The sequence below is a fragment of the Dermacentor albipictus genome, unplaced genomic scaffold, assembly GCF_038994185.2.
Source record: "Dermacentor albipictus isolate Rhodes 1998 colony unplaced genomic scaffold, USDA_Dalb.pri_finalv2 scaffold_15, whole genome shotgun sequence".
Lineage (NCBI taxonomy): Eukaryota > Metazoa > Arthropoda > Arachnida > Ixodida > Ixodidae > Dermacentor > Dermacentor albipictus.
In genome coordinates, this window is record NW_027225569.1 from 3567747 (window position 1) to 3591834 (window position 24088).

The 24088-nt window shown below is 46.7% G+C and overlaps 1 protein-coding gene across 1 annotated transcript in view; it reads left to right on the forward strand.

Moving 5' to 3' along the window:
- Positions 1-24088, forward strand: part of LOC135913436 (probable cytochrome P450 301a1, mitochondrial) — a 189826-nt gene that overhangs the window by 150714 nt on the left and 15024 nt on the right. The window contains exons 5-8 of the mRNA XM_065446008.1: positions 2520-2682; positions 4472-4641; positions 6473-6551; positions 12689-12919. Of these exons, the coding sequence (XP_065302080.1) occupies positions 2520-2682; positions 4472-4641; positions 6473-6551; positions 12689-12919 (643 nt within the window). The remainder of the gene's footprint in view (positions 1-2519; positions 2683-4471; positions 4642-6472; positions 6552-12688; positions 12920-24088) is intronic.

The window sequence follows — 24088 nt, forward strand, 5'->3', positions numbered from 1 at the left end:
AATAAAGAAAGTCGCAGTTTCGCCCGAAAGGCGAACTGCGACTTTAAAAACAAGGATAGTAGCTTTATGGGCCGTATAAACTTGTAACGATTCGCTTACTAAGTAAATTAGCATTGATATAATGTGTAAGCGCGACCGAACGAGGACGTAGAAAGAAGCAGACATACAGAGACAACGCTGTCTGTGTGTCTGTTTCCACGTCCTCCTTCAGTCGCGCCTACACATTCTGTCATACATTCAGACTTGCCCGCTAATGTGTTTTAACTAAATTAAGAAGCACGGTGTCACACGCGCGCAGGTAAACACGAACACAGCTAGCTCAGTCAGTGTGGAAACGCGCTGTCCAAATGCTGGAGTTAGAAATCGCGGCAGCAGCAACGATCGAATTGACCTTCGTGCATCTATCGCTTCAACGTGAAGGGAACGTCACAGCGCATACAAATCTATAGAGGCACTACGCGCACTCTGCATATATTGCAGATCGCTTTGAAGATGAAGCCAGTGTTGCCAGTTTGGACAAGGCAGCGTTGCCCAAAGCCAGACAAATTATAGCTCAAATGTAGCCAAATACAAAAAAGTGCAGAACAGATTTATAGCCAATATAATTAATTTTATTTGTATATACATATTGACATTCGACTACCGTAGTCCTTTTTTGTACAACCCGTCGTAACGAAAAGTTCGTGACGCTGTGAAGGTCGGCCTTTCACGTACACGACAACGATATCATGCTTGCACACAGAACACTTCCTTGGTTGGCACCGGAAACTCAAGTTCCAGTGAATCACTGCAGAAGGCGAACCTATCAAAATGAATCTCGAATGTAAGCAAGAAGAAAAACCTTGCACGAAGCTTAAGGGGAACAACCGGCCAGAAAGTGTTGTGATAAATTGATAGAAATGAAATGACCATGATTTATAGAGGTAGAATCGAGCACGCTGTTCGCGATTAATGTAGGTATTATAACTTTAAATGGGCTAGGAAATTCTGAAAAACCAATAAGTGGCGACGCTTGGCAGTGAAATCATGACACTTTGTATTTAGTCTATGAGATTACTGTACGTAAGTTGGCTGGTATTAGGTACAACATAATTATTGCTTAGATTGCATTTGGTATATACTAATATAGACACTTGAGCTTTATTCTACGCTTCGGAAATCAAAAGCGCGCGCACGGTTTCGGCAACACGCTATACGGCGTATCACGTGTGAAAGCGTTGTTTCGTTTTCCGTGCAATTGGTTTCGTTTTGACTCGTTAAATACCAAGGCAGATAGACAGGAAACAAGAAAAACGCGTAGCTATTATCGCAGACAGACTTTAACACTTCGAAAAACATGAATCGGTGGAACGTCGACTTGATACAAAAAGTAATATTTTCTGACAGTTAAGGCCCCATTTGTCGTTTGCCTCTAATGCCGGCATTTAATCGCTATGCCGGCATTTAAACGTTGCCTTCGAGAGTTGTTTCTACTCGAGGAAAGCAGCCTCCGGATCGTGGATTAGGGCGCCCCTTACAGCCCAAACATAGCCAAGTCGCAGGTTTTCAGTAGCCAAACTATAGCCACATAGCCAACACGCCCAACTCCATGAGTTTTTTTTTTTCTGTAGCCGGCCATAGCCAAACCTGGCAACACCTGATGAGGCCCGCGCAGAAGTGCACAGGAGGGGGCGCGCTTCCGGCCCGCCTTCCTCGCTCGCACCCGATTGAGCCGCGTGAACCGGCTCACCCTCGCAGGCTTTCCTTCGCACAAACAGCATACGACGCGGCGACAATTTTATCGCCCTTGCACTTTATACGGAACCCCATGGCGACGCCAGAAATGCGTCTGGAGTGTCCATAGAAGTGCTATCGCCATAAAACACAACATACAGATAATTGTCGTAGCTTCAGCAATGCGCCATACCCATGTAAAAACATTTAACATTAAAGATGAAATAATGGGTTTTACGCGCCACAACCACGGTCTGATTATGAGGCACGCCGTAATGGGGGACTCCGGAAATTTGGACCACCTGGAGGTCCTTAACGTGCACCTAAATCAAGGCACACGGGTGCTTTCGCATTGCCCCCCCATCGAAATGCGGCCGCCGTGGCCGGGATTCGATCTCGCCGCCTCGTGCTTAGCAGCCCAACACCATAGCCACGAAAAAACCACGGCGAGTGACATTTAACATTATCTTCTATATTCAACTTTTGTTGAAGTATTATTTATATGGCTTAGAAGAGGAGGGTGACTGCACGGTTCACGAATATATAATTCGTATATAAGTAACGTGAAAAAAGAATTATCATTTCAGATCCAATTTCTTGTCAACACAACTTAGTGCTAAATGAAGCAAAACAATTTTTCGCCGTAAGAAAGCATTTGTCGCTTCTGTCGCGTTATGTTCACTATGGTAACTTAAGCCACAAAATTAGTTTGTAGTTATAGGCTCTTTTCTGTGCTGGTCAACAATATGTGAACACTTTTAAAGAAATCCAGCTTCATCGTTTCGTTCTTGCATATTCTTTTGCAGGCGCATGTCTCACATCATCAAGGAAGCAGCGGAAGCGACCAAATCAAGGGGAAACAATAATGAGAACTGCACCATCCTTCAGCACCTGTACAACCAGCAGAAAACGGAATTCAAGGAAATCTTTACTTTCCTCCATGACTTTGTTATTGGAGGAACTGATACGGTAGAGTTTTTGTTTCTTTATAGTTCGTTCAGTTCTTCCCTTCATATCGAAATAATAAACTAGGTAAACAACTGTTCTGTAGGTCATGCATTAATTCGCGGTCGCATCGTAGGTCATTTATTATGTATGTCATCATCCAACTTAAAGTTTTGTTCTAGTGAATATTGCGGATTAGTTCTGCAAAATTCCAAAAGATGCACTGTAATATAAAGCTATTCCATACAGTTTCTATTAAAGATTCTGCAATCCGCCCTCCACGATTGGTCAAGAAATCTTCGGGCTGTCCCCACTTCGCCTGTTTGTCACGCAACGTCCCCATATGATATGACGTATAGCTACCGATTCTGAATGATCAGAGGAGACAAAATAAACGCAATTAGTTCTGATTCGACACCTTTTTTTGCCATTAGTCCTCTGCTCTAACTGTTCGGTTGGTGCTTATTTCGTCCGTCTGTCACATGACAACACAAAACCTCAAAAACTCGCCTCATAAAAGTCAAGCGCACGCGCTAAAAATGCCTTAGTATGGCAAGGAATTTTTTTAATAGCCGGAGACTTCCCCGTTTCGAAAGAAATAGGAGAGCGCTGCTCGCCGATCGCTGTCGCACTGGTACTCAGAGCTGCCGGGAAGCATGCATTTATTTACGCATAATGATTTTTTGTGAGTGGCAGTATAACGTTATCGAGCCCTTTTGGCACGTATACGACGTCGCTCTGCGAACTCTTCGCGGAGGATCCATCTTAGCGACATTTGTAACTATCCCTTAGCGCCGCCGCGATTTTTTGCTCGTAACTTTTTTTCGAAGCGGACCAATCGCAGACGCCAGTACCAACTTTCTCATTTCGTTATCTACATTCACTGCTTTGGCTCAGGCCCGCCAAAATTATTTCCACCTCAGCCTGCTCGTCGCCTCTTCTCAGGCAATAAAACAGCTGTTACTACAAGCTGTAACTTGTAGTACGCATAAGTTTTATTTGTCATTAGCAATAGCAAACTTTCAAAAGGCAGGTACAGGGCGCCACACACTTGGTTGTCATCTTTTGGCGCTGAGACACTGTTGCATGTGCTCAGGCATACCCCAGCAATTCTGGTCTTCCGCCCCGTGGGTTATTGCGTGGCCTCGAGAAATGCATCGCGGCGCCTACTTCGGGCGATTTTCTTCTATCTGGGCAATGCACTCTCTCCCTGGCGTATTTCGCTGCCTATTGTGCTGCCTTCAGCCGGTTTTCTTCTTCCAACTGGGCAGCGTCCATATGGACCAGGGCACAGTATGGCGTGGTGCGGTGCCATGTTGTACTGTGTGCAGTTGCGAACATGTACTAGAGCGATTTTAAGATTGTAGGTAGCATCATCTCCAAAGAATCTGCTTTGTCGGTTGTCATTTTATGCTAACATCTACTCTCCATTACGAGAGAGCAAGCAATCTTTTCCTGTTGCCGGTTCGCTAAGTGTTACCTTTTGTTGAATTTCTTTATGTTACGCGTGCGATGCTCTTACCTAAGGAGGTACAGTTGCGCTGTCTTCCCTTACACTTTCCTGGGTATATGTGTATGTGTAATGCATTTATCACAGGGTATGTTAGCCAGTGTCACCGCTCACAGGCTTGGCGGGGGATGTAGAAAACTCTCACTGCGGCAAGGCGTCACGTGGTGCGTGGACTAAGGAGAGGGCAAAGGACCCTGAAGGCACCAAAGCAGCCGCAGACGAGGCCCTCACAATTTAATGAACGGGAAGGAAGGAAACCGCGGGGCCCGGTTCTCTACAACGCTTTTGTTTTTGTCCTTTCAGACATCTGGCGCTGCCACATTCACGTTATATCGGTTAGCAGTGAACCCAGCAGCCCAAGAGAAAGCACGACAGGAAGTTCTCGCTGCAACAAAAAAATGTGCTGGGACATTGTCCGCAGACAGTCATCAGCACTTAAGCTACGTCAAAGCCTGCATAAAAGAGGCACTTCGGTAGGTGTTTTGTTCAATGTGTTTTGTTCAATACCCGCCACGCTTGCTTAGCGACAGCAGTGTGGCGCTGCTGAGCACACGGCCGCAAGATCAACTCTCGCCCGCGGCTGGCGCATCTCGATGGGAAAGCAATGCAAAAAACGATCGGGTTCCGCGCCTCAGGGGAACGTTAAAGATACCCGGGGGATCAAAACTAGTCGGGAGTCCCACACTTTGACGTGCCTGAAACGCAAATCCTGTTTTTTTGGCGCGTAAAACCACAGAATTCAATTAAATTTTGCTCAATACATATTCATGTGCGGGACAGGGTGCACGTGTCCATATTTTATACTGAAAGTATCAGTGTTGCCATCTACACCTAATTAAACAAGAATGCGTTCGAAATATTGTTATCTAATTTGTACCTAGAATGACTAAATATCAAAACTGACATATCGGGATCAACATTGCTTCTGCGTCGAAGGCGAGCCCACCGAACGACAGCTGCTGCTGATGGTGCAGCTGCTTTTGTTTAGCAAACTGTTTTGCCCGCAGACATCGTCTGCGATGTTCCTCCATGACCACTTCCCACCGTAAGCGCAGACAAAATACTTATTTGGCCAAGACGAGTCTGGTTCAATGTACACTTCGCTGCAAGACAGCTTGCAGGTAGTGAATGTAAGAAATGTAATATGCACTGGTCGGAGCCTTGATGCAGATGGCCCCGTAATTTAAGCAGAATGAGGCGCAAAATAAAACCTTACACTGAGAAGCGACTGGACAACTGGCGCCCGAGGGTCAGACGACGAGAAAGCGGATTTGCTTTATGAGAAATGAAGCGCGAGAACCGAGTTCCCCCCACCTCGATTGCGACCTAATCAAGCAGGACAACTTCAAGGAAACAGGAAGCGCTGGCAGCAGCATTTCATTAAAGGCGAAATGGACTTATTGAATATAACGCGGCGTGTTTGGCTGAAATTCAAACGAACTACGTTCGCGTAATACGAAATGTCATCATGCTACGATTTGTCCCCTGTGTAACATGAAACGCCGGCGCTGAACCCTCTTCCCAGGGCAATGACCCTTGAAAGTGTAAGAAGAGGGTGAAGCATCGTAGCTAAAGCGTAAAAGCGCGACCATGCAACGCAACTGATGATCCACGATCGATAAAGACAACTGCGATGGCGCCATGTGGATAGGCAAGGGCGACATAAATATAATTGGAAGCCCAGATTTAACCACTACCACGATAATCAATGTGAGGTATATGCGACTGCCGCATTCTTTACCACGCTTCCCTCTCCCTGGTCTGATATATTGCAAGGGGTGGAACACTTTGCCACCCACTTATTTCTAATGAATTTTTTTCCCAACTGTTTCCCTGTGACGCTACTGCCGTCATTGTTTCACACCCCTAATGATAAGCTTATGCTTCAAGTCTTAAAAATTCAGTGGATAATTCGCAATACATTTTAGTAATTGTGCACGCGAATAAAGCTGTTGGAAATACCACATCTTCTAATTACACACTCCATGGCTGTCCTCGCACACGCAATTTCCTATCGTGAGAATACTCCCACCTCTACGCAGTAACTATTCCTACAAACTTCATGTAAAGCACATGCTAGATTTCACCAATCTTATGGAGTGCATGCACACATTCGTCCAACAGTTGTATTAAATAAAAAAGTAGTACATTTTAGCTTTGGAAGAAGTGTCGCTTGAGCCGGCTAAGTGGCAGTAATGCTATCAACTGTTGAATGTGTACTTTAAAAAAATTTCTGCATCATGTTTACATGTATCACTATAATTGGCACGTATTGTCTATTCAGTAATGTGTTTTTTTTTTCAGATTTCACCCCATCATACCAGGAGTGAACCGAAAAATAAACCATGACCTCGTACTATCAGGTTACCGCATACCCGCTAATGTAAGTATGGACAACGCCAGTTACATAACAATGTTGGCAGTCCTTATTTTAAATTGTACGCTTATTTGCTCACGTGGGCAAGGTCAAAGTACAAAGGGTAAGCTATGCGACATGTTGATGTTGCAACCTACCGTCACATTTTAGCCGGTCGAATTTGTTGCCACAATTGTGCGTGTGTATTGCACAAGCTCACAGCTTAGGCTAAGACGAGAGCTAGAGCGTCAGTGCTTTAGCGTTTCAAAAGATTAATCCGCAGACGTTCGCGAAAGGTCAAACAGGCCATCACACTTTCTTAGAGGTATATTCAGAAAAGGGTCACGGCATTCGTTTAGTTATCAGGAAGTTGTTCATCAGTGATGACTTTTAGGCATAGGACACGAACGAGAAGCATAAGATACTTCGGTGTTTCATTGCTAAATATTAATAGTTATGCGCACGTTTCAAATGCCTGGCAATATTTGTGTCAGTTGATCATGGTTTTGACAACTCTTGCTGGTTTCAATACACAATTATCTGGCAGTTATGATGTGTGTTTCACTTTTAGTGATTTTTTATTCGAACGCAAATACTATCATCATAGAGCAACGGAGAGAGTCAGGGTGTGTTTTCAGATATCTCCTATCGCGAATTCAGAGCTCATCGCTGGATAAATCACTGTAATGAAAGCCAGCTTGGTGAATACTCAAGGGTTTCTGTTGTAAGGCTGAAAAAGTACTGTCTGTCGTACAAAGAGAAGTAGCGGGTACCAGCGGAGTGGGTGGTCGCTTCAGAACGTAGCTAAAGCGTAAAAGCGCGACCATGCAACGCAACTGATGATCCACGATCGATGACCGTGACACATTAGATTTCATCATGCAGATCCGCATTTCTTGCGTGGGAGAATACCCCGAACATTAATGTTCTAAACGTCCCTAAAATTATGAAGGTGGGCATTCACTAAGGCATACGAAGAGCGCTTGCTGATCACTTAATCACGTGTGTCCATGACACATATTTCATGAAGGCTATACACGGTGAAGGCGGGAGATGGAATTTCAAGACTAGAGCAAAACGAGAACAAGGTGAAATCGGAAGCCAAATTTAGACAAGTGGATTTTTTTTTCAAGGTGGCTCGTCGAGGCTATTCTTAGCTCGGAGGAAGCTACCGCAGCCAGTGGTTGCACCAAGAGACATGCAACACGCAGTCATATAGTACCACCTCCTACATACGCATAATAACGAAAAACGGAAACCACTAGCCTACACATACGCGATGCTGGCATTACAATTCGTTGGGGTACTTACATGCTTTTAGAAAAAAATACACTCTTGCATCATATCATTACTAGACTCAACCAATTATGCAGAAACACCATACATTGCACGTTTGCATGGATGGCTCCAAGGTCAGCCGGGTATATAGGCCAGTAAACGAGGTCATGATTGAGCTAAATGTCATAGCGCCAAGCAACTCCAACACATGGCCTGATACCATTTGCCCAAGAAGTGTCAGAGCCAAAGATCGAAAAGATCGCCATAAGGGGTTAAAGTGACAAAACAGACTCGATTCTTTTTACCTTTCCTATATTGAGCACTAGAGGGGGAAGTGTGCTTATCCGACGCTACCCTGCGGTGCTATTTACCACCGCTTTCAGAACAACCCTGGCAAGCCGCCATGTCATGTACGGTGCATACACCCCAACGTACACGATATTTACTGTGCATGCTCCAGAACAGTCTCTTTTCCACACATTAAACTCGGTCAAATATCCCAACCTACTTTCCGGACCTCAGAGAGAGCAAGACGGCTCCGTCGCAGGGGCCACGCCCGACACTGCTGGTGGCCCACATAATATACCTCGCCGCGTACAGAAAACTGAACTCAGAAGTAATATCGCCTACAGGAAAAAGTACCGGTAAAATAAAATTTATATAAGTAAATACAGCACAGTAAGAGCTCTGCTCGAACCACGACTATTTGTGTGGACTTCTCCTTTGAAACAGAGTGGCGACAAATAATCGCCTCGCCTGCTGTAGTTAATCAGGTTTGACTAGGTCTGCCGATTAGACATGGAGCCTGTCATGTGTAACGACATGAATTAATATGATGTTCAGTGATGTCACCCCCCCCCCTTTTTTTTGCACCATGCTCCGGTCTCCAGATTGTCAGGCTTCCTCGAACGAACGAACGCGGCTGTGTTTGAGCTCGACACTCCTCAAAGATGTGTTCGCAAACGTTCGACATAGAACGCCTCATTACTGAAAATTATGGATGTCGACGTTATTACGATTAGGTTTGAAGCAATGAAACGACACACTGTTGTACTTCCGCCAATACCACTATGTCGAGGCGTGATGCAATATGGCTACTCTTTAGCGCGTCTCTCTGACAAAGCGGCGTAATCTGGTGGCACCGCCACCAAGCCCTCGTATGGTACCTGTATTAGAGATGACGGTCTGAATGTCAATGGCGCAGGTTTCGTTCCGTCCAACACCAAAAGTGTTTTAAAGTGTTTTTAATGCGTTAGCATTCTTAGTGTACTTCGCGCACCATCGAGGGGCTGGATGTCTATGTCTACTTGGGTCACTGGCTAGTCCGTAGTCGAACATGTGTCACGCATTGGGTTGCTGCGCTGATGGAATAGCATTCGAAACCAACAGTCGGAATAACTTGGGGGAATGAGCATGTGGCAAAGTGCACATGTGTCACACTCTTCAACGAACCTCTTGCGCGCCGACATGGGTCACTTTAGATGCGCGACCGGTGTACCGCTCGGCAATAAAACCCTTTGACGCCCGCTTGGGGCACTGAGCATATGCCACTCGGTCTGCGCAGTTCCTTGATGATCCTCTCATGGCAACCTTGGTCGAATCATATGTACCAGTAGGTGTTTCGCGCTCTTCAATGAAACAACATTATAGGGTTTTACGTGCCAATACCACGATCTGGTTATGAGGCACGCCTTACTGGAGGACTCTGGTGATTTAGACCAGCTGGGGTTATTGAACGTTCACCTAAATTTAAGCACACGGGTATTTTTGCATTTCACCCCCTTCGTAATGCGGTCGCCGTGGCCGGGATTCGATCTCGCTACCTCGTGCTCAGCAGCCAAACAGCATAGCCACTAAGCAACCACGGCAGATTGTAAGCTTCCGACGCTGGGAGTCTAACCCGGCCCTACTGGTTGAAGGCCAAGTATCGTAGCCACTAGAGCACGCCGGTCTTCAATGAAGGTCTATGGTGTCAACTTGGGCAAATAAATATGTGTCGCTGGCAACGTGCCCCTCTACAAAGACATACCATGTCCTTTAAATTTCGTCATTGCGGGGCACGATCAAACCCACGTGACACAGCTTCTCAGGGTAGCCAACCCACGCTTTGCCGGATACGCGACAAATGCACTGGGTATGTGTCGCTTTTCAAAGAACGGCTTTCACGCCAGCGCTTCAGCTTGGTGGTTGATGAAGACACTTGGTATGTGACGCTCCTTAATGAACATCCCGCAAACTTAGGTCAGTGAGTATTTCATGCTAGGTGTGCGGCAAGCCAGGGAATAATTCTCCGCATTCACGCGCACCGTTGTGTAATGCTTCTTGTCTCGGAGGTTACGCGCGGATTTCTCGGAATGGGTACTAGGTAGCGCAGCGTGCATAAAAAGAAGCGTGAGTGGAGCCTGGCTGCTGGATTTCACGTTTCTAATCGTTCACACGCACCGACGCGTCATGCATTTGGGACGCCACGCGCAGACATCGTGGCGCCTCCGCTAGGTGGTACCGAGTGCTCTTTCGGGAGCGAGCAATAGGAGTCTCGCTGCCGTATACCCCTCCTACATAGCTCCTTTTGATAACGCTAGTGTGTTGTGTCTCTATTATTCAATGCTAAACACAGTATCGTCGACAGGCCTCATGCGATGGTTTATGCCGAATTTGTTTGTCGTTGAAGAACAGCAGATGCCCAGTGACCTGTGTTGGCGTCGAAGTAGGTAATTGCAGTGGGCATATACCCTGCTGTTGCACATACCCAGTGACCCAAGTTGACGTCAATGAGGTTCATTCACGGGGCAAACCCGTTTTACGTTATGCCAGAAGATGGAGGAAGTGTCATGAAAGGGATAGGTAATTTCATCCACTACTGTGTAGCACGAAGCCACAAACAGAAACCTTATGGGTTTCTCAGAAAGAAAGCTTCGCAGATGAGGAAAAAGTCATCGTAGTCCGGGATTCTAGCCCGGGCCCAACGCCTTTCCGCGGCGGTCCTCTACTATGGGATCTGGCCGGGAGGCCAGCACATCGCAGCGTAAGGGCAAACTAATCAACAATTCGAAGCATCGGGACAGTGAATATGGCAGAACAGTTTTGCAGAATCCCGTAAAATCGAGGAAGTGTCATGAAAGTTATAATTGTCATTCTCTCCACGGTTGCACGAAGATAGACAAGAAATTCACAAGGGTTCCTCAAAAAGGAAGCTTCGCAATTGAGGAAAAAGTAGTCCTGGTTCACGACTGGAGACCTAGCATAACGTTTTGCCGGGCGGTAAATCTATCATCTCAGCTAACATAGAGCTTAGCAGATCGCAGTGCGAAGGCACATTAATCAACAGCTCGAAGCGCCGGGATTCTGAATAAGGCGAATAATTTCTGCAGAATCCCGCAAGATTGAGGAAGTGTCCTTGAAGAAAAATTTTCATACTCTCGACTGAAGCACGAAGCTGCAAAAGAAACCCATAAGGGTTTCTCAGAAATAAATCTTCGCAGCTGAAGAAAAAATAGTCCTGCTTCGCGATTGGAGACGCAGCACAACGCCTTTCCGGGCGGTCGCTCTACCATCTGAGCTAATTCTCAGGTTAACAGATCAAAGCGAAGGCAATTTAATGAACAGCTCTAAACGCTGGGGCACTAATAGGGCAAATGAGTTTTACGGAATACAGCAAGATCGAGGAAACGTCGTAAAAGGGAGAATTCTCATCCTCTCGACTGTAGCACGAAGCTGGAAGAGAAACGAACACGCATTCTTCGAAAGAAAGCTTCGCAGTTGAAAAAAAGTCGCAATTTCACCCGTAAGCCGAAGCATCGATTGCTATAGCAAAGTAGTACAGAGCTATACGAAGTAAGCATACTAGTTTTATCAACCGTATAAACTTGGATACATTCGCTCGCTAGCTGAATTAACAAGCATATGGTGTCAGCGCGGACACAAAACACTGGTGTGAGCAACAAGGCAGCAACAGCGAGCGAAGTGATTCCTTCGTGCAGTATACCGCTTCAACGCAAGACCGGCGGACACACAACGCGCCCAATGGCATAAGTCGTCTGCAGATCATTTTCACAATACGGCGCGCGCCACCACGCGCGGCCCTACGATGTGCAACACGTTGGTTGGCGGACTCGAAACCGCACTCCCTCCTTACCGTGCTGCTTCCCCGCTTGCCTCCATATATGGTGTGCGAGTCTGAGCCGCGGCCCTCAGTTCCCTTTGCGCTCGGTTGCGAAGGTCGCTGTTGCTGCCGAATGGACAGACAGAGAGAAAGATGGACAGACAGAGAGAAAGCCTCAGGAATGTACGTCTGGTACCCTAAGAATGCTAATCGCATTGGTAACAGAATATTGTAGCATAACTTCAGGAGACGACCATTGTTTAATGAATTGCGGCTCGTGGCAGGTGAGTCTGCTGCATGAGCTGCTATTGTTGATCCCTGAATACCCTGCTGACTGATGGGTCATGTTGAGTCGACATGACAGAAACATTGGCGAAGACAATAACATATTTAGAAATGAGGTTAAACTGCGCGAATAAAACAAGCACGCGAGAAAACAAATACCACAGACAAGCTTGTCTCTGGTATTTGTTTCCTCGTGTGCTGGTTTCATTCGCGCTGTTTAAACTCAATTCTAAATATGAACCAACTGACCCTCATCAAGATCTTACAATAACATAGTAAAGCGCAGGCGATTTCTATGTACACAAAGACGCGTACCAGATATACTTACGCATTCTTCTCCCGCAAGTGTTAATATGCAGATGCAGCGAATTTCTTTCTCCGCTACTATTCCGTACTTGTGCCATTCTTTTCGAGCAACGTTTTCTTGTCGCTGTTGCTAATGCTCCTAACGGGTATTCAAACGATGTTGGCAGCAATATTGTGCACAAAACCTTTTCAGACTGTGTTACGAACGGAGCCTTTCGTAGCTGGAAGGCTGGAGGAGAACTTCACTCGGGCTTCGGAGTTTCTACCTGAAAGGTGGCTGCGATCGAGCGATGATCATTCGTCCAAGACGAATGACGATACTTGGAATCTGCATCCATTCGCCTCTCTCCCATTCAGCATTGGACCAAGAATGTGCATTGGCAGAAGAATCGCTGAGATGGAGTTGTGCATTCTTGTGGCCAAGGTACGTTCGACAGCGCAAAGAAATTACGAAAGATCAATGAGATCCACCGCACATGTACAGTGATACGTTGGTGAGGCGGTTAATTAAGTTCAATCGAATCCGTTGCTTAGAATCGTTTAAACAAGGAAAACAATTGTTTTAATGCGCATAAGTAAGAAGGCGACAGCGCAGAATGCACACTAACACCGAAGTTATTGCTCAGATTTCGGGAATATAAATACAATCGGGCTTGTTGGAAGGAGGAAAAATAAGGAGTGAATTGGCTGCGCAGCCGCATGTGCAAGAAAAGGCACGGTCTCAAGAGAAGCTGATACTCATTATCTAACAGGTTTATTGAAAGCACACTCATGCATTTATTTTCACCTGCATCGCGAATAACAAAGGTGTCAAGGATTTCGCATGCTATTTTGTCACTGTATTGAGCCACACCTTGGCAGTCGTCCAAACTAGTGATTCACTTGTACGCGGAACAACCACTTGCCATGTGGCAGCCTGCAGACTTGCGCATCGGATTGGCGTGCTCTCTTAGGCGGTGGTTAATACATCACCTTGTCGGGCCGATGTAGCAGTGGCCAGACGACAGTGAAATGCGGTAGACAACACCTATGCTGCCGTCTAGCATACTTTTTTTTAATGTTTATTCTTACAGCCCGGCCTGAAAGTGCAATCTTAGATGACGCGCTTACAAATGGACCCTAGCTTATGCCGTGCTTTAAATAAAAGCGTGACACCTGCTTTCTCAACAATTCTTTTCAGGCTATTCGGCAGCTTGTGAACGTAAGGCTTAGCATAAATATTTGCCTTTGGTTCCTCCTCTAAGGAGGCTTGTCTTGCACTTCTTTCTTCACCCTTATAATTCGCAACAAACGATTCCGCTATGGCTGAGAGCAGGTTTCCAAGGAAGCTTACAGCATTTAGTCTTTAACTTGGCATTGAAAGATGGTTTTACCCTGGCGGTGACAACACCTTGACACGATGCATGCATGCTTTTTCTATCCCCGCTTAATAAGCTTCGAATGTGGGGAACTAAACGGGAGCGGACTTTCTCTAAAGCTAGTTGCATATTTCCAGCAGAAATCTTGCTGCATGAAAAAAAAAATTCTACTCTAACTACCCCAGCTTGTTATTCGCTGGAAACTCAGCTGTCAATGCCATGTTAGGAAAAAAAAATGGTAAAAGCCTTTCCGACCTATTGCTGAGCATCAGACTGCTATGCAGGAAAGATTACAAAGAAGTTGTCAACATAGCGGAATACGACAACAGCCTTTGTTTCACCAAGTGCCTTCAGGCACCTGTCATACCGAGCAAATAAAATATCAGAGTACTGGGGCCAAACGCGACCCAATGCACACAACCTGATTTTCAATTAACCACCTGTCCTACCTGGCGATGACTGTGGGCTGAAAGTAAAACTTCAAGAGTCAGCATAGCTTTCTATGTCTGTACCGCAAAGTTGAAAAAACCCTCAGATTCTGTGTAATGTTAAACGCATTATTTAACTTCCTCGCACAAGACGGCTTGAGACAGAGAATAATAGAGGTCCTTCACGCCAGTGGAGAAGGCACACACACACAGTGTGGGTAACCATCCATGAGGAAGTCGGCCACATCTTGTGGTTTCCTGATGAGATATAGATTTTCATTGAGAGCTGAGATTTCTACCTGCGAATAAGTTGCCCACAAGTCACTACCAGGAACTGCGCTCTGAAACGAAGACCCTAAACCGGCACAGGTATTTGTGTGCCTTGGCGCTTAAAAAAACTGAGAGGCTTGTGCCCTTACACGTTCTCACTGACAAGACTATTCTTACGAGTCCAGTCACCTCGCACAGTGATTCCGCTTCTTCCTTCGCTCTCGTGGGTTTAACCTTCATCAGGAGTCTGAAGGAATCTGTGAACAGTAATGCGAATAGAAATGGAGCAGTGTAGCGATAGACAATATTTCCGAAGTGCCGTTTATTTAACACATGTAGTGGTAGTTGTTAGACGTTTATGTATTCGGCTATATGCCACATACTCCGATATGTCGTTGTTTTACTGCGGCACTCGCTTACCGATTTGGCTGGCCTTTTCCGTGTGCTCTCCTTCTTCCTTACAATTAACCCCGCTGCAAAAGCGGAGACATCCTGGCCACTTACGACGTGGAGACGAGTGGGTCATAGTATTGTTTCAGGCTGTGAACGTGACCATGCACACCACGGCAGCTCCTGTAAGATGTCGGCGTAAGCGGCTCTAATATATAGTTGACCGGATAGGTGCGGTCCACAATGCGGTATATTCCGTGATACATCGAGAGAAGTTTTGTCAAAAGTCCAGGCATGGCACAAGACCCGAACAGGAAGATCAGTGTGCCAGGGACGAAGCTCGTGTTGGTAATGTCGCCATCACGATTGCATTTTCTTCGTTGTTGGTCGCTGGAGGTGAAATTTCGGGATAACTGACGGCCTTCGCCCGCACATCTGGCGACCGTGAAACATGAGCACATTGTGACGCGCCTGGTTGATGAGGTAAAACCGTATGGATGGTATGGGATGGATCGCGACCGTAGAGCAGAAAGTGTAGGGAAAATCCTATAGTACTTTGTATACCCGTATTATATGCCTACTTGACATCATTCTCATGACAAACATGAGAATGATGTCCCTGTTTGTATGATCTGATGAAACTACATGGCAAGCATGTCACCAAGGGTTCGATTGAGACGCTTCGTAAACCCATTAGTTTGAGGATGGTACGGCGTGGTGGTTCGGTGAACAACGCGGCATTGGGCAAGCAAAGCTTCAACCATCTACAAAAACACGCGGCCTCTATCTCTGAGCGGTTCCCGATGTGGGCCATGATGAAGAATTAAACTATGGAGCAGGAAGGTTGCAACGTCACTGGCGGCGGCTGCAGGTAGAGCGGCGGTTTCGGCATGCTGTATAAAGTGATCAACTGCGGCAATACATCGTTTGCCAGCTGGTGTTCCAAAGTTTCCCGTACAAGTCATTTCCCACGCAGTCGAAGGTTCGAGCAGGGCACGGAAGCGGTTGTAATAAACCGTGGTCCAGATGAGGCACAGATTTGCGGCGTTCGCATAGCGGGCAGGAGAGCACAATTTTTTAACAAACCTAAACTTTTCTCTCCAGCAGTAACAGTGCCGCAGGCACTCGTATATCGTGAAGACGGCTGCGTGCGCACATTGTGGGTCGGTGTGGTAAGACACACGAATGTGGAAACTCAACGTTCTCGCGATAAGAAGTGGCCACATGCGACCATCGGGCTGGTAGTTGCGTCGACACAAAATATTGTCCCGGAGAGTGAAATGAGCAGCTTGGCGACGCAGGGAAGGGGAGATGGGAGATACATGTGAGCCAGAAAGGACATCACAACGAGATGCCACCCAGATATCCTTGCGCTGCTCTGAGGCGAAAGTGTCGATGTCGACCGACGACACCACCTCAAAGGTGCAGAGAGAGGCAGTGTCGACTGGCAGCGGAGAGCGTAACAGAGCGTCGGCGTCAGTGTCCTTGCGGCCGGAGCGGCAGCCTATGTGTATGCCGTAGTCTTGAATGCGAAGAGCCCAGCGGGCAATGCGTCCAGACTAGTACCGTGTACAGAATGTCCAGAATGTACAGAATGCGTCACAGAATGCGTGTACAGAATGCGTCCAGAATGTACCGTGTAAATATGGGCAAGACTTTCCGAGTGTCCAAACAATAGCTAGACATTCTTTTTCTGTGATGGTAAAGTTACGTTCAGCTTTGATCAGTGCACGACAGGCGTAAGCAACGACGCACACTAAGTAGCCAGGTGTGTGCTGCGCAAGAACAATGCCAAGGCCAATCACGCTTACTTCGGTATGTACTTCAGTTGGGGCGGTGGGGTGGTAGTGTCGCAGTATAGGCGGAGTCGTGAGGAGACAGCGTAAGGTCACGAACGCGCTGTCTCATGCAGGAGCACAGGAGGATAGGCCGTTGGCACCACTTAAGAATTGTGTCACAGGTGATATAATCGAGGCGAAGTTACGAACGAAGCATCTGAAGTGAGAATAGAGGATGATGAAGGCGCGGAGTTCTTTGAGTGTCTTAAGTTTCGGAAGCTCCGCGACAGCCCGAAGTTTTGATGGAGCGGGACAGATTCCGTCTTGGGACACGGTGTGACCTAAAATCATGAGCTTGCGCACGGTGAACTTTCACTTTTTCAGGTTCAGTTGCAGACCTGCGTTGGGTCAAGGACGTCCACGCTTCTCTAAGGTAGAGAAAATGCGTGTTGAAATCGGGGCGAACACAGCGATATCGTCGAGGTAGCATAAACACGTGCTTCATTTGAGACCGCACAAAATATTGTCGATCATTCGTTGAAACGTTGCAGGCGCATTCCTTAGTACAAATGGCATCACGTTAAATGCATATAAATCGTCTGGAGTAATGAATGGGTTTTAGGGCTACCAACCGCTCATATTGGGACCTGCCAGAAGCCCGATCATAAATACAACAAAAGGAAGAATCCAGCGCCTACCAAGCTGTCCAGTACGTTGTCAATGCGGGGTAGAAGGTACACATCTTTTTCTGACTAGAACCACTGGTGATACCCACGGACTATTGGAAGGTCGAATGAGGCCGCGCTGGAGCATGTCGTCGACGTGCTCACTGATGACCTGACGCTCCTTGGCTGAGACATGGTACGGGCGCTGCCGCAATGGTATGCTGGAGGCAGTGTCGATGTAATGGCTGACTGTCGATGTGCGGCCCAAATAAGCTGAACGACGTCACCTGCTCACCTGCTGGGCAAGCAGGTGAAAACGCTGGGAGCATTGCTCGGAAGGTCATCGGCAATGAAAGGAGTGAACACGTCATTGCAATGGCCGAGCAGAAGAGGAAAGCGCACAAAAGTCAGTGAGCTCTGCATTCGAAGCAGCCAGCAGTGGATAACAATCATGTCAGAAAGGGGCTGAACACGGCCGAGTGCTTCGCCGCAGGGAGCCGTCAGCCTTGTAGGAAGTGGATTGCAGACAGCTATGGAGCTGAGACCGGATGGGATGTCAAGCGTGGCGAAAGGGAGGGGAATATCTTTGCGAGTAATGAAGAGTACCGAAGTGGGAAGAGAAGTGGCGCCGGCTAGCACCGACACAGCACAGCACACAAAGGCTGCAGTTCGACTTCAGCATTTTCGCAGTTTATGACGGCATTATTTCCTGAGAGAAAGTCCCAACAAAGTATTGCGTCGTGAGAGCACGATGGCGGAACCACAAACTCTACAATGTAGCGACCGCCCTGAATAATAACCCTCGCAGCGGATGCTGCTGAAGGCTCAACTGGCTGAACCCAGCACTTCCGCCAATTCTAATGTAACGCGGCGTATTTAATAATTTAACTGGTAGCCTCAACCGTAACCGAGAAGTCAGGCGACGCAGAGCATGAACCGCTGGTTGGGTGAGTGGATCCCTTTCCTGCCAAGCACCGGCGATCCGGCAGGCTCAGTAGTTGCACTGCAGGCACCGAATAGACGGTCTGGCTGGTTTTGTAAGTGTGCTCTTCTCCCTTACAATTCTTAAATTATGACGATGGTATAAATACAACAAGGTGATGACAGCGACAGGAGGACAATGAAATAGGATGATATTGCTACGACGTTGGTATGACGAAAACCGAAGTACCGAGAAGGATGATGATCACACGAGAAAGTAGGCACGGTGACTGTGTTATGACGACGCAATGTGAACGATGGCGTATTCACGATTGACTGACAACAGTATGATTACGATAGAACGATGAACAAGGAATGGCGTCGATGGGTCGTCGAACGTGGTATGGCGACAACGGCATAACAGGAACGGGATAACGATACGGAAGTGCTGTAGATGGTGAAACGCAAGCATGACGACGAGGATGGCAGGCCGAAAACGCTATGACAACGATAGCACTGTTCACTGTATGACGACCATGCAGTGACGGCGATAGCAAGACAACAACTTGAAGACACGGGACGACGAGTGTATGATGAAATCAGGTGATGATGAATTATCTCGAAACCTCTGTAACGACGAGGGCTTGATGATGAAGGCATGACCAGAGTCGGATGACCTAGCTGTAGTGAAGGTGATGGCAATGCTATGATGGTATGCCGGCGACGGTCTCACAACGTAAGCATGATAGCCACTGACGATGAGGGCATGACCAGGGCTCCATAATTCTGATTTAATGATGAGAGTGTCATTACAATAAAATGAAGAAGACAGATTGACGTCGATGAAATGACGAAGACGGTATGACGACGATGGCCTTACTGAGTTATTGAGTGATTACACTGAGTGAAGTTACTGAATGAAGTACTGAGTGAAGGTACAGAATCAAGTACTGAGTGAAGTTACTGAGGTGATGACAATTAAAAAACAGCAGCGTGGTGACGATGACATGACGACGAACCTGTGACGACGATGGCATGACGAGAGTCAGATGAAAAAGCTGGAATGACGGTGATGCAGAGACCGCGATGTCATCACGACCCTCAACCTAGTGACCCATGTTACTTGAAACACTGGTTAGGACTAGAAGGCGTGACGACGACCGCATGACGAGAATCATATCACCAATCTGGAATGACAATTGAACTACCGCCACAGATACACCATGGCGGCGTGACGAGGAATGTATGCCGACTGTATAACGACGATGGCGTGACGACGATGGCATGGATAGTATTGGATTACAAAGCTGAAATGAGCGGTATCACAATCGCGAGTCTGTACCTACTGGCTACAGCTATTAGACAACTTCGGCGACTAGGTCGAGGTAGATGGTATGACGACGACGGTGTCACGACAATAAGATCAGGAGAATGGAATGTGAACAGTGGAACGATCACGGCGATGTCATGACCAGGAGCATATACCTAGCCCAAGCAGGTATGTCGACAACTTTGGCCACTAGGTCAGCGTAAGAGGATAGATAGATAGATAGATAGATAGATAGATAGATAGATAGATAGATAGATAGATAGATAGATAGATAGATAGATAGATAGATAGATAGATAGATAGATAGATAGATAGATAGATAGATAGATAGATAGATAGATAGATAGATATGCCCAACATGGCGGAAGTAAGCTAAGACTGCTATTCGCATTACAGGAGCTGTACGTAACATAAAAAATAGGGACCGACAATTGCTTGAGCGTTGTAGAGCAGGAGACGGAGAAACGAATACAAATAATGGTAAATGAATAGTGGGCTATGAGAGTAACTAGTAAAGTGCACAAAAATGTGTCATCTGTAGTTTCTTCTACATCGACGGGCACTCGTTCCAGTAATTTAACTCGTGAGGAATAAATGAACATTGGTAAAGTCACATTCATGCAGCTGTTGCCTTTATCTTTAGTAAGTGAATACGGTGTAGTGAAACGTAAGTCTTCATCACAGTGTAGTGAAACCTATGTCGTAGGGTGAAGATAACCATATTTGTGATCCGCACAGCGGTTTAAAAGTATGTCCTACAATGAAAGTAAGTTGAAGCAGAGCACGTCGTCTAGACAGATCTTCATTAGCTGCTTCATTATTTAGTTCACATTGTTTGGGTGTCGGTATTGCTTACTCGTAAATCGAGTTTCACGGTTCCACATGGCATCAAATATTTTTGCGAATGAGTGAGTACGCAGATTCCGAACTATGCTGGCCTATTCAAGCATGGAGTGAATGTTCATTTTGTAAAAAATCCTTTACTACTTGAGAAGCATGTTTCAAATTTGTTTTGGTGCAATTTTATGGCGCCACCGGCATTCAAAGTTACAGCGCCAATGAGAGTTAGAGAGAGAAATAAGTGAGGTGGTAAAGGCAGGGAGCTTAACCGGAAAAGATTCTGGCTTGCTACCCTGCACTGGGGGAAGGGTAAGGGGGAATGAAATAGAGAAGGAAGAGCGCAGAAAAGCAAAGAAAAAAACAAAGAGAGAAGGTTGGGAGCGTCCGTGAGAAGTAGAGTCTCTCTGACAGACCACCTGAACGCCGAAATTTCTAGACTGCCTTGACTCTTGTGGGGCGATGACTGTACCGTTAGGCGCTCCAGGACCGGCTGCTCCGAAAGCGGTCAGTCGTCAATACGCTCCAGCGCGGTCACGAGTGACTGTGCGCGCTGTATCTGGGACAATGGCGAAAACGTGTTACATAGTTTCCTCGCTACCGCAGTGTTCACATGAATCACTATCTCTCCTTTTGATGAGGAAAGCAAAGGATTTTGTAAATGTGACCAAACCGAAGTAGGGAAAGAACAGTTGTCTTCGTTCGGGACAGACCAGGTGGAGGACGAAGTTGAAGCAGGGGTCAAATCGATGAAGACAGGTGTGCTGGAAACTAGGTGTGTTCCATAGCAATTGTATGACGTCGTTTGCAAGCACTTGAAGAATTCTGTGTGAAGTTAGGTGGGAATGTTATCCCTGAATATTTCGAATGGTTTATTTCCTAAAAAATGTCATTCTTTAGATATCAAGTGAAGCTTAATGATTTTTCCTTTTACGTTCGCGCGAAAAATTAACATGTTTACATCTAGGCGTATTCAGCGTCGCTAGCCACTTTTGACGCCAGGAATGCATAACACTTTGAAAAGTTTGTAGCACTGCCCTGCCGATTACTCCTTAATATCAATATATTTTTACGTAGGAAGACGCAGACGAAAAGCTATATGCAAGCATATTTAAAACGAAATATGCCGCACTTGGCCAAGAGGCAACAGCTCTAATCGTCATCGTCGTCTTCGCACTGCTCGCCTCCTCGTCATCACAAATACTGTTTCGTAGCACTACCCCCCGCGGCAAAAGCGCCATCCCGGAGCGACTAAAGGCCGGAGTCGGAAGCAGTGTAGTAGGCCTTGAGCGTACTGACATGCACGACATCACTAGATGCCAGAGTAAAGGACGAGGTTGAACTAACAGGAGCAATTTCGTACGTCACAGGCGTCACCTGGCGCAGCACGCGGTAGCGTCCTGTGTATCGCGAAAGGAGCTTCTCTGAAAGTCCGATGTGACGAGAGCGTGACCACAGGAACCGAGCACACCAGGTGAAAACTGTACGCCACGGTGGCGGGCGTTGTACTGACGCTGCTGAAGGTGTCTGCGAGGCCGTCAGTCGAGTACGGGCAAGCTGGCGTGCATGGCTGGCGAGGGCAGTGGCGTCGCGCGCATACTCGCTTGTTGAGATCGCAGCAGGAGGAAGTGCAGCGTCTAGGGGCAAAGTCGGTTCGCGACCGTACAGTAGATAAAATGGAAAAAATCCTGCGGTGTCATGCCGGGAAGAATTATACGCAAATGTGACGTAAGGAAAGGCAATGTCCCAGTCGTGGTGGTCCTTAGAAACGTACTTGGACACAATATCGGTAAGAGTACGGTTTAACCGCTCTGTCAGGCCATTGGTTTGAGGATGGTATGAGGTAGTCAGCTTGTGTTGTATGGAGCAGGAGATCACAATGTCGGCGACAACATTCGAGAGGAAGTTACGACCCCGGTCAGTAAGCAGGTGTCGCGGGGCGCCATGAAGCAAGATAATGCCACGCAAGAGAAAATCCGCGACGTCAGTGGCGAAACTGGTAGGAAGAGCCAGCGAGATAGTGTATCGGGTGGCGTAATCAGTTGCGACAGCTACCCACTGTTCCGTAGCAATATACTGGAAAATCGTCTGCGTAAAGCGTAATAATTGAGGTCATGTTTTCACCAAGGTCACTCTTGTAATCTAAAAATAAAATTGGACCCGAGACCGACCACTCCGGCAGGCCTGAATATATTAGAAGAGAGCAGATTCATTACCATTCGCGATTACTTCTTCAGAACGGCCTGTGAAATCATTAGAGCGCCACGAAAGAATGTTAGTGGGTAAAGTATGGAAAGACAGCTTCTGTAAAAGAACAGAGTATGAGGGACTTTGTAGAGCGCCTTCAAAGAATAAAAAAAACAATATTGTTGGTGTCAAAACCCTTACAGAATGAGCAAAATATATTGTCGGATAATCACGAAAGTTGCGTGACACGTCAACGTCATGATCGAAATCCGCGTTGATAGTAAACAAAAAAGCGTAGTTTTCTATGTGTAGAAATATGCTTGGTGAATTACGTATTCAAAGACTGCAACTGACACCACGTAAACATATAAACCTGTTAAAAATTATGGGGTTTTACGTGCCAAAACCACTTTCTGATTAGGAGACACGCCGTAGTGGGGGACTCCGGAAATTTGGACCACCTGGGGTTCATTAACGTGCACCTTAATCTAAGTAGACAGGTGTTTTCGCATTTCGCAACATATAAGCCTGTGGTTATTCAGCCTATCCCGAGACCCATGTTTATAGACCTCAACTAGGTAGTAGTTTTCGAATCGCCGGAAATTTGGTGACTAGTATGCAACCCAATATATTTTGCTGATAAGTAGCCAGTGATGATATTGGCGCCAGATTTCAAAATGAAATTGAAGATGCCGTGAGGCACAGGTGCGCAGTTATGCTTTACGATTTCAAGAAGCCTAAGTGCGCCGGCCCTATCGACGAAGATGTCCGACATGCAATTAACAGTTAGTTTAGAAAAGACGAGAGGAGCGTCAATTGGTTAAGAGAAGGCTGCTGAATAAAAGTACTCGTTAAGAAAATTAGCTTGGTCTGCACACTTGTTCTCGTGGGATAGACGCCTGACAGTGCCAGGAAAAAAGGTTGTAGTCACTTTAGCCTAAGCTAAAGAGGATGACGGCGAAATCCTGGGCGCTCTTGAGACTTTCATTACATTATCGGACATCCAAAAACAAGAAAGGGGCTGGCAGATGGAATGGCACACTGTGGTATAAACTTTTTTAAAACAGGGTTGAAGTGCCTCAGACAGGCTGGCCAACGTTTCGATAGGTGGACCTATCTTCGTCAAAGGCGGCCTCGTCATCCTCGGCGTGTTAGTTTTAAAGGGTTAGTGTAGTGACGTCACGTGCGGGTGTTGTCGCTGGCGGCTGGTTTTAAAGAGAGAGATTACAGGAGGGAACAGGCGTTCTCGTCCGACGTCTGTGAGCCTCATTCTCAAGACGAAGGGACAAGAGTGTGAGAGTGGGCACGCGGGGAGGAAAGAAAGGAAATAGAAGCGGACAAAAGGGGGGAAAAAAGGAGAAAAAAAAAGCAGGGGGAGCCAGGGCCGTGCCAAGACACAACAAAGGGGGGGGGGTGAAAGAAAAAGAAA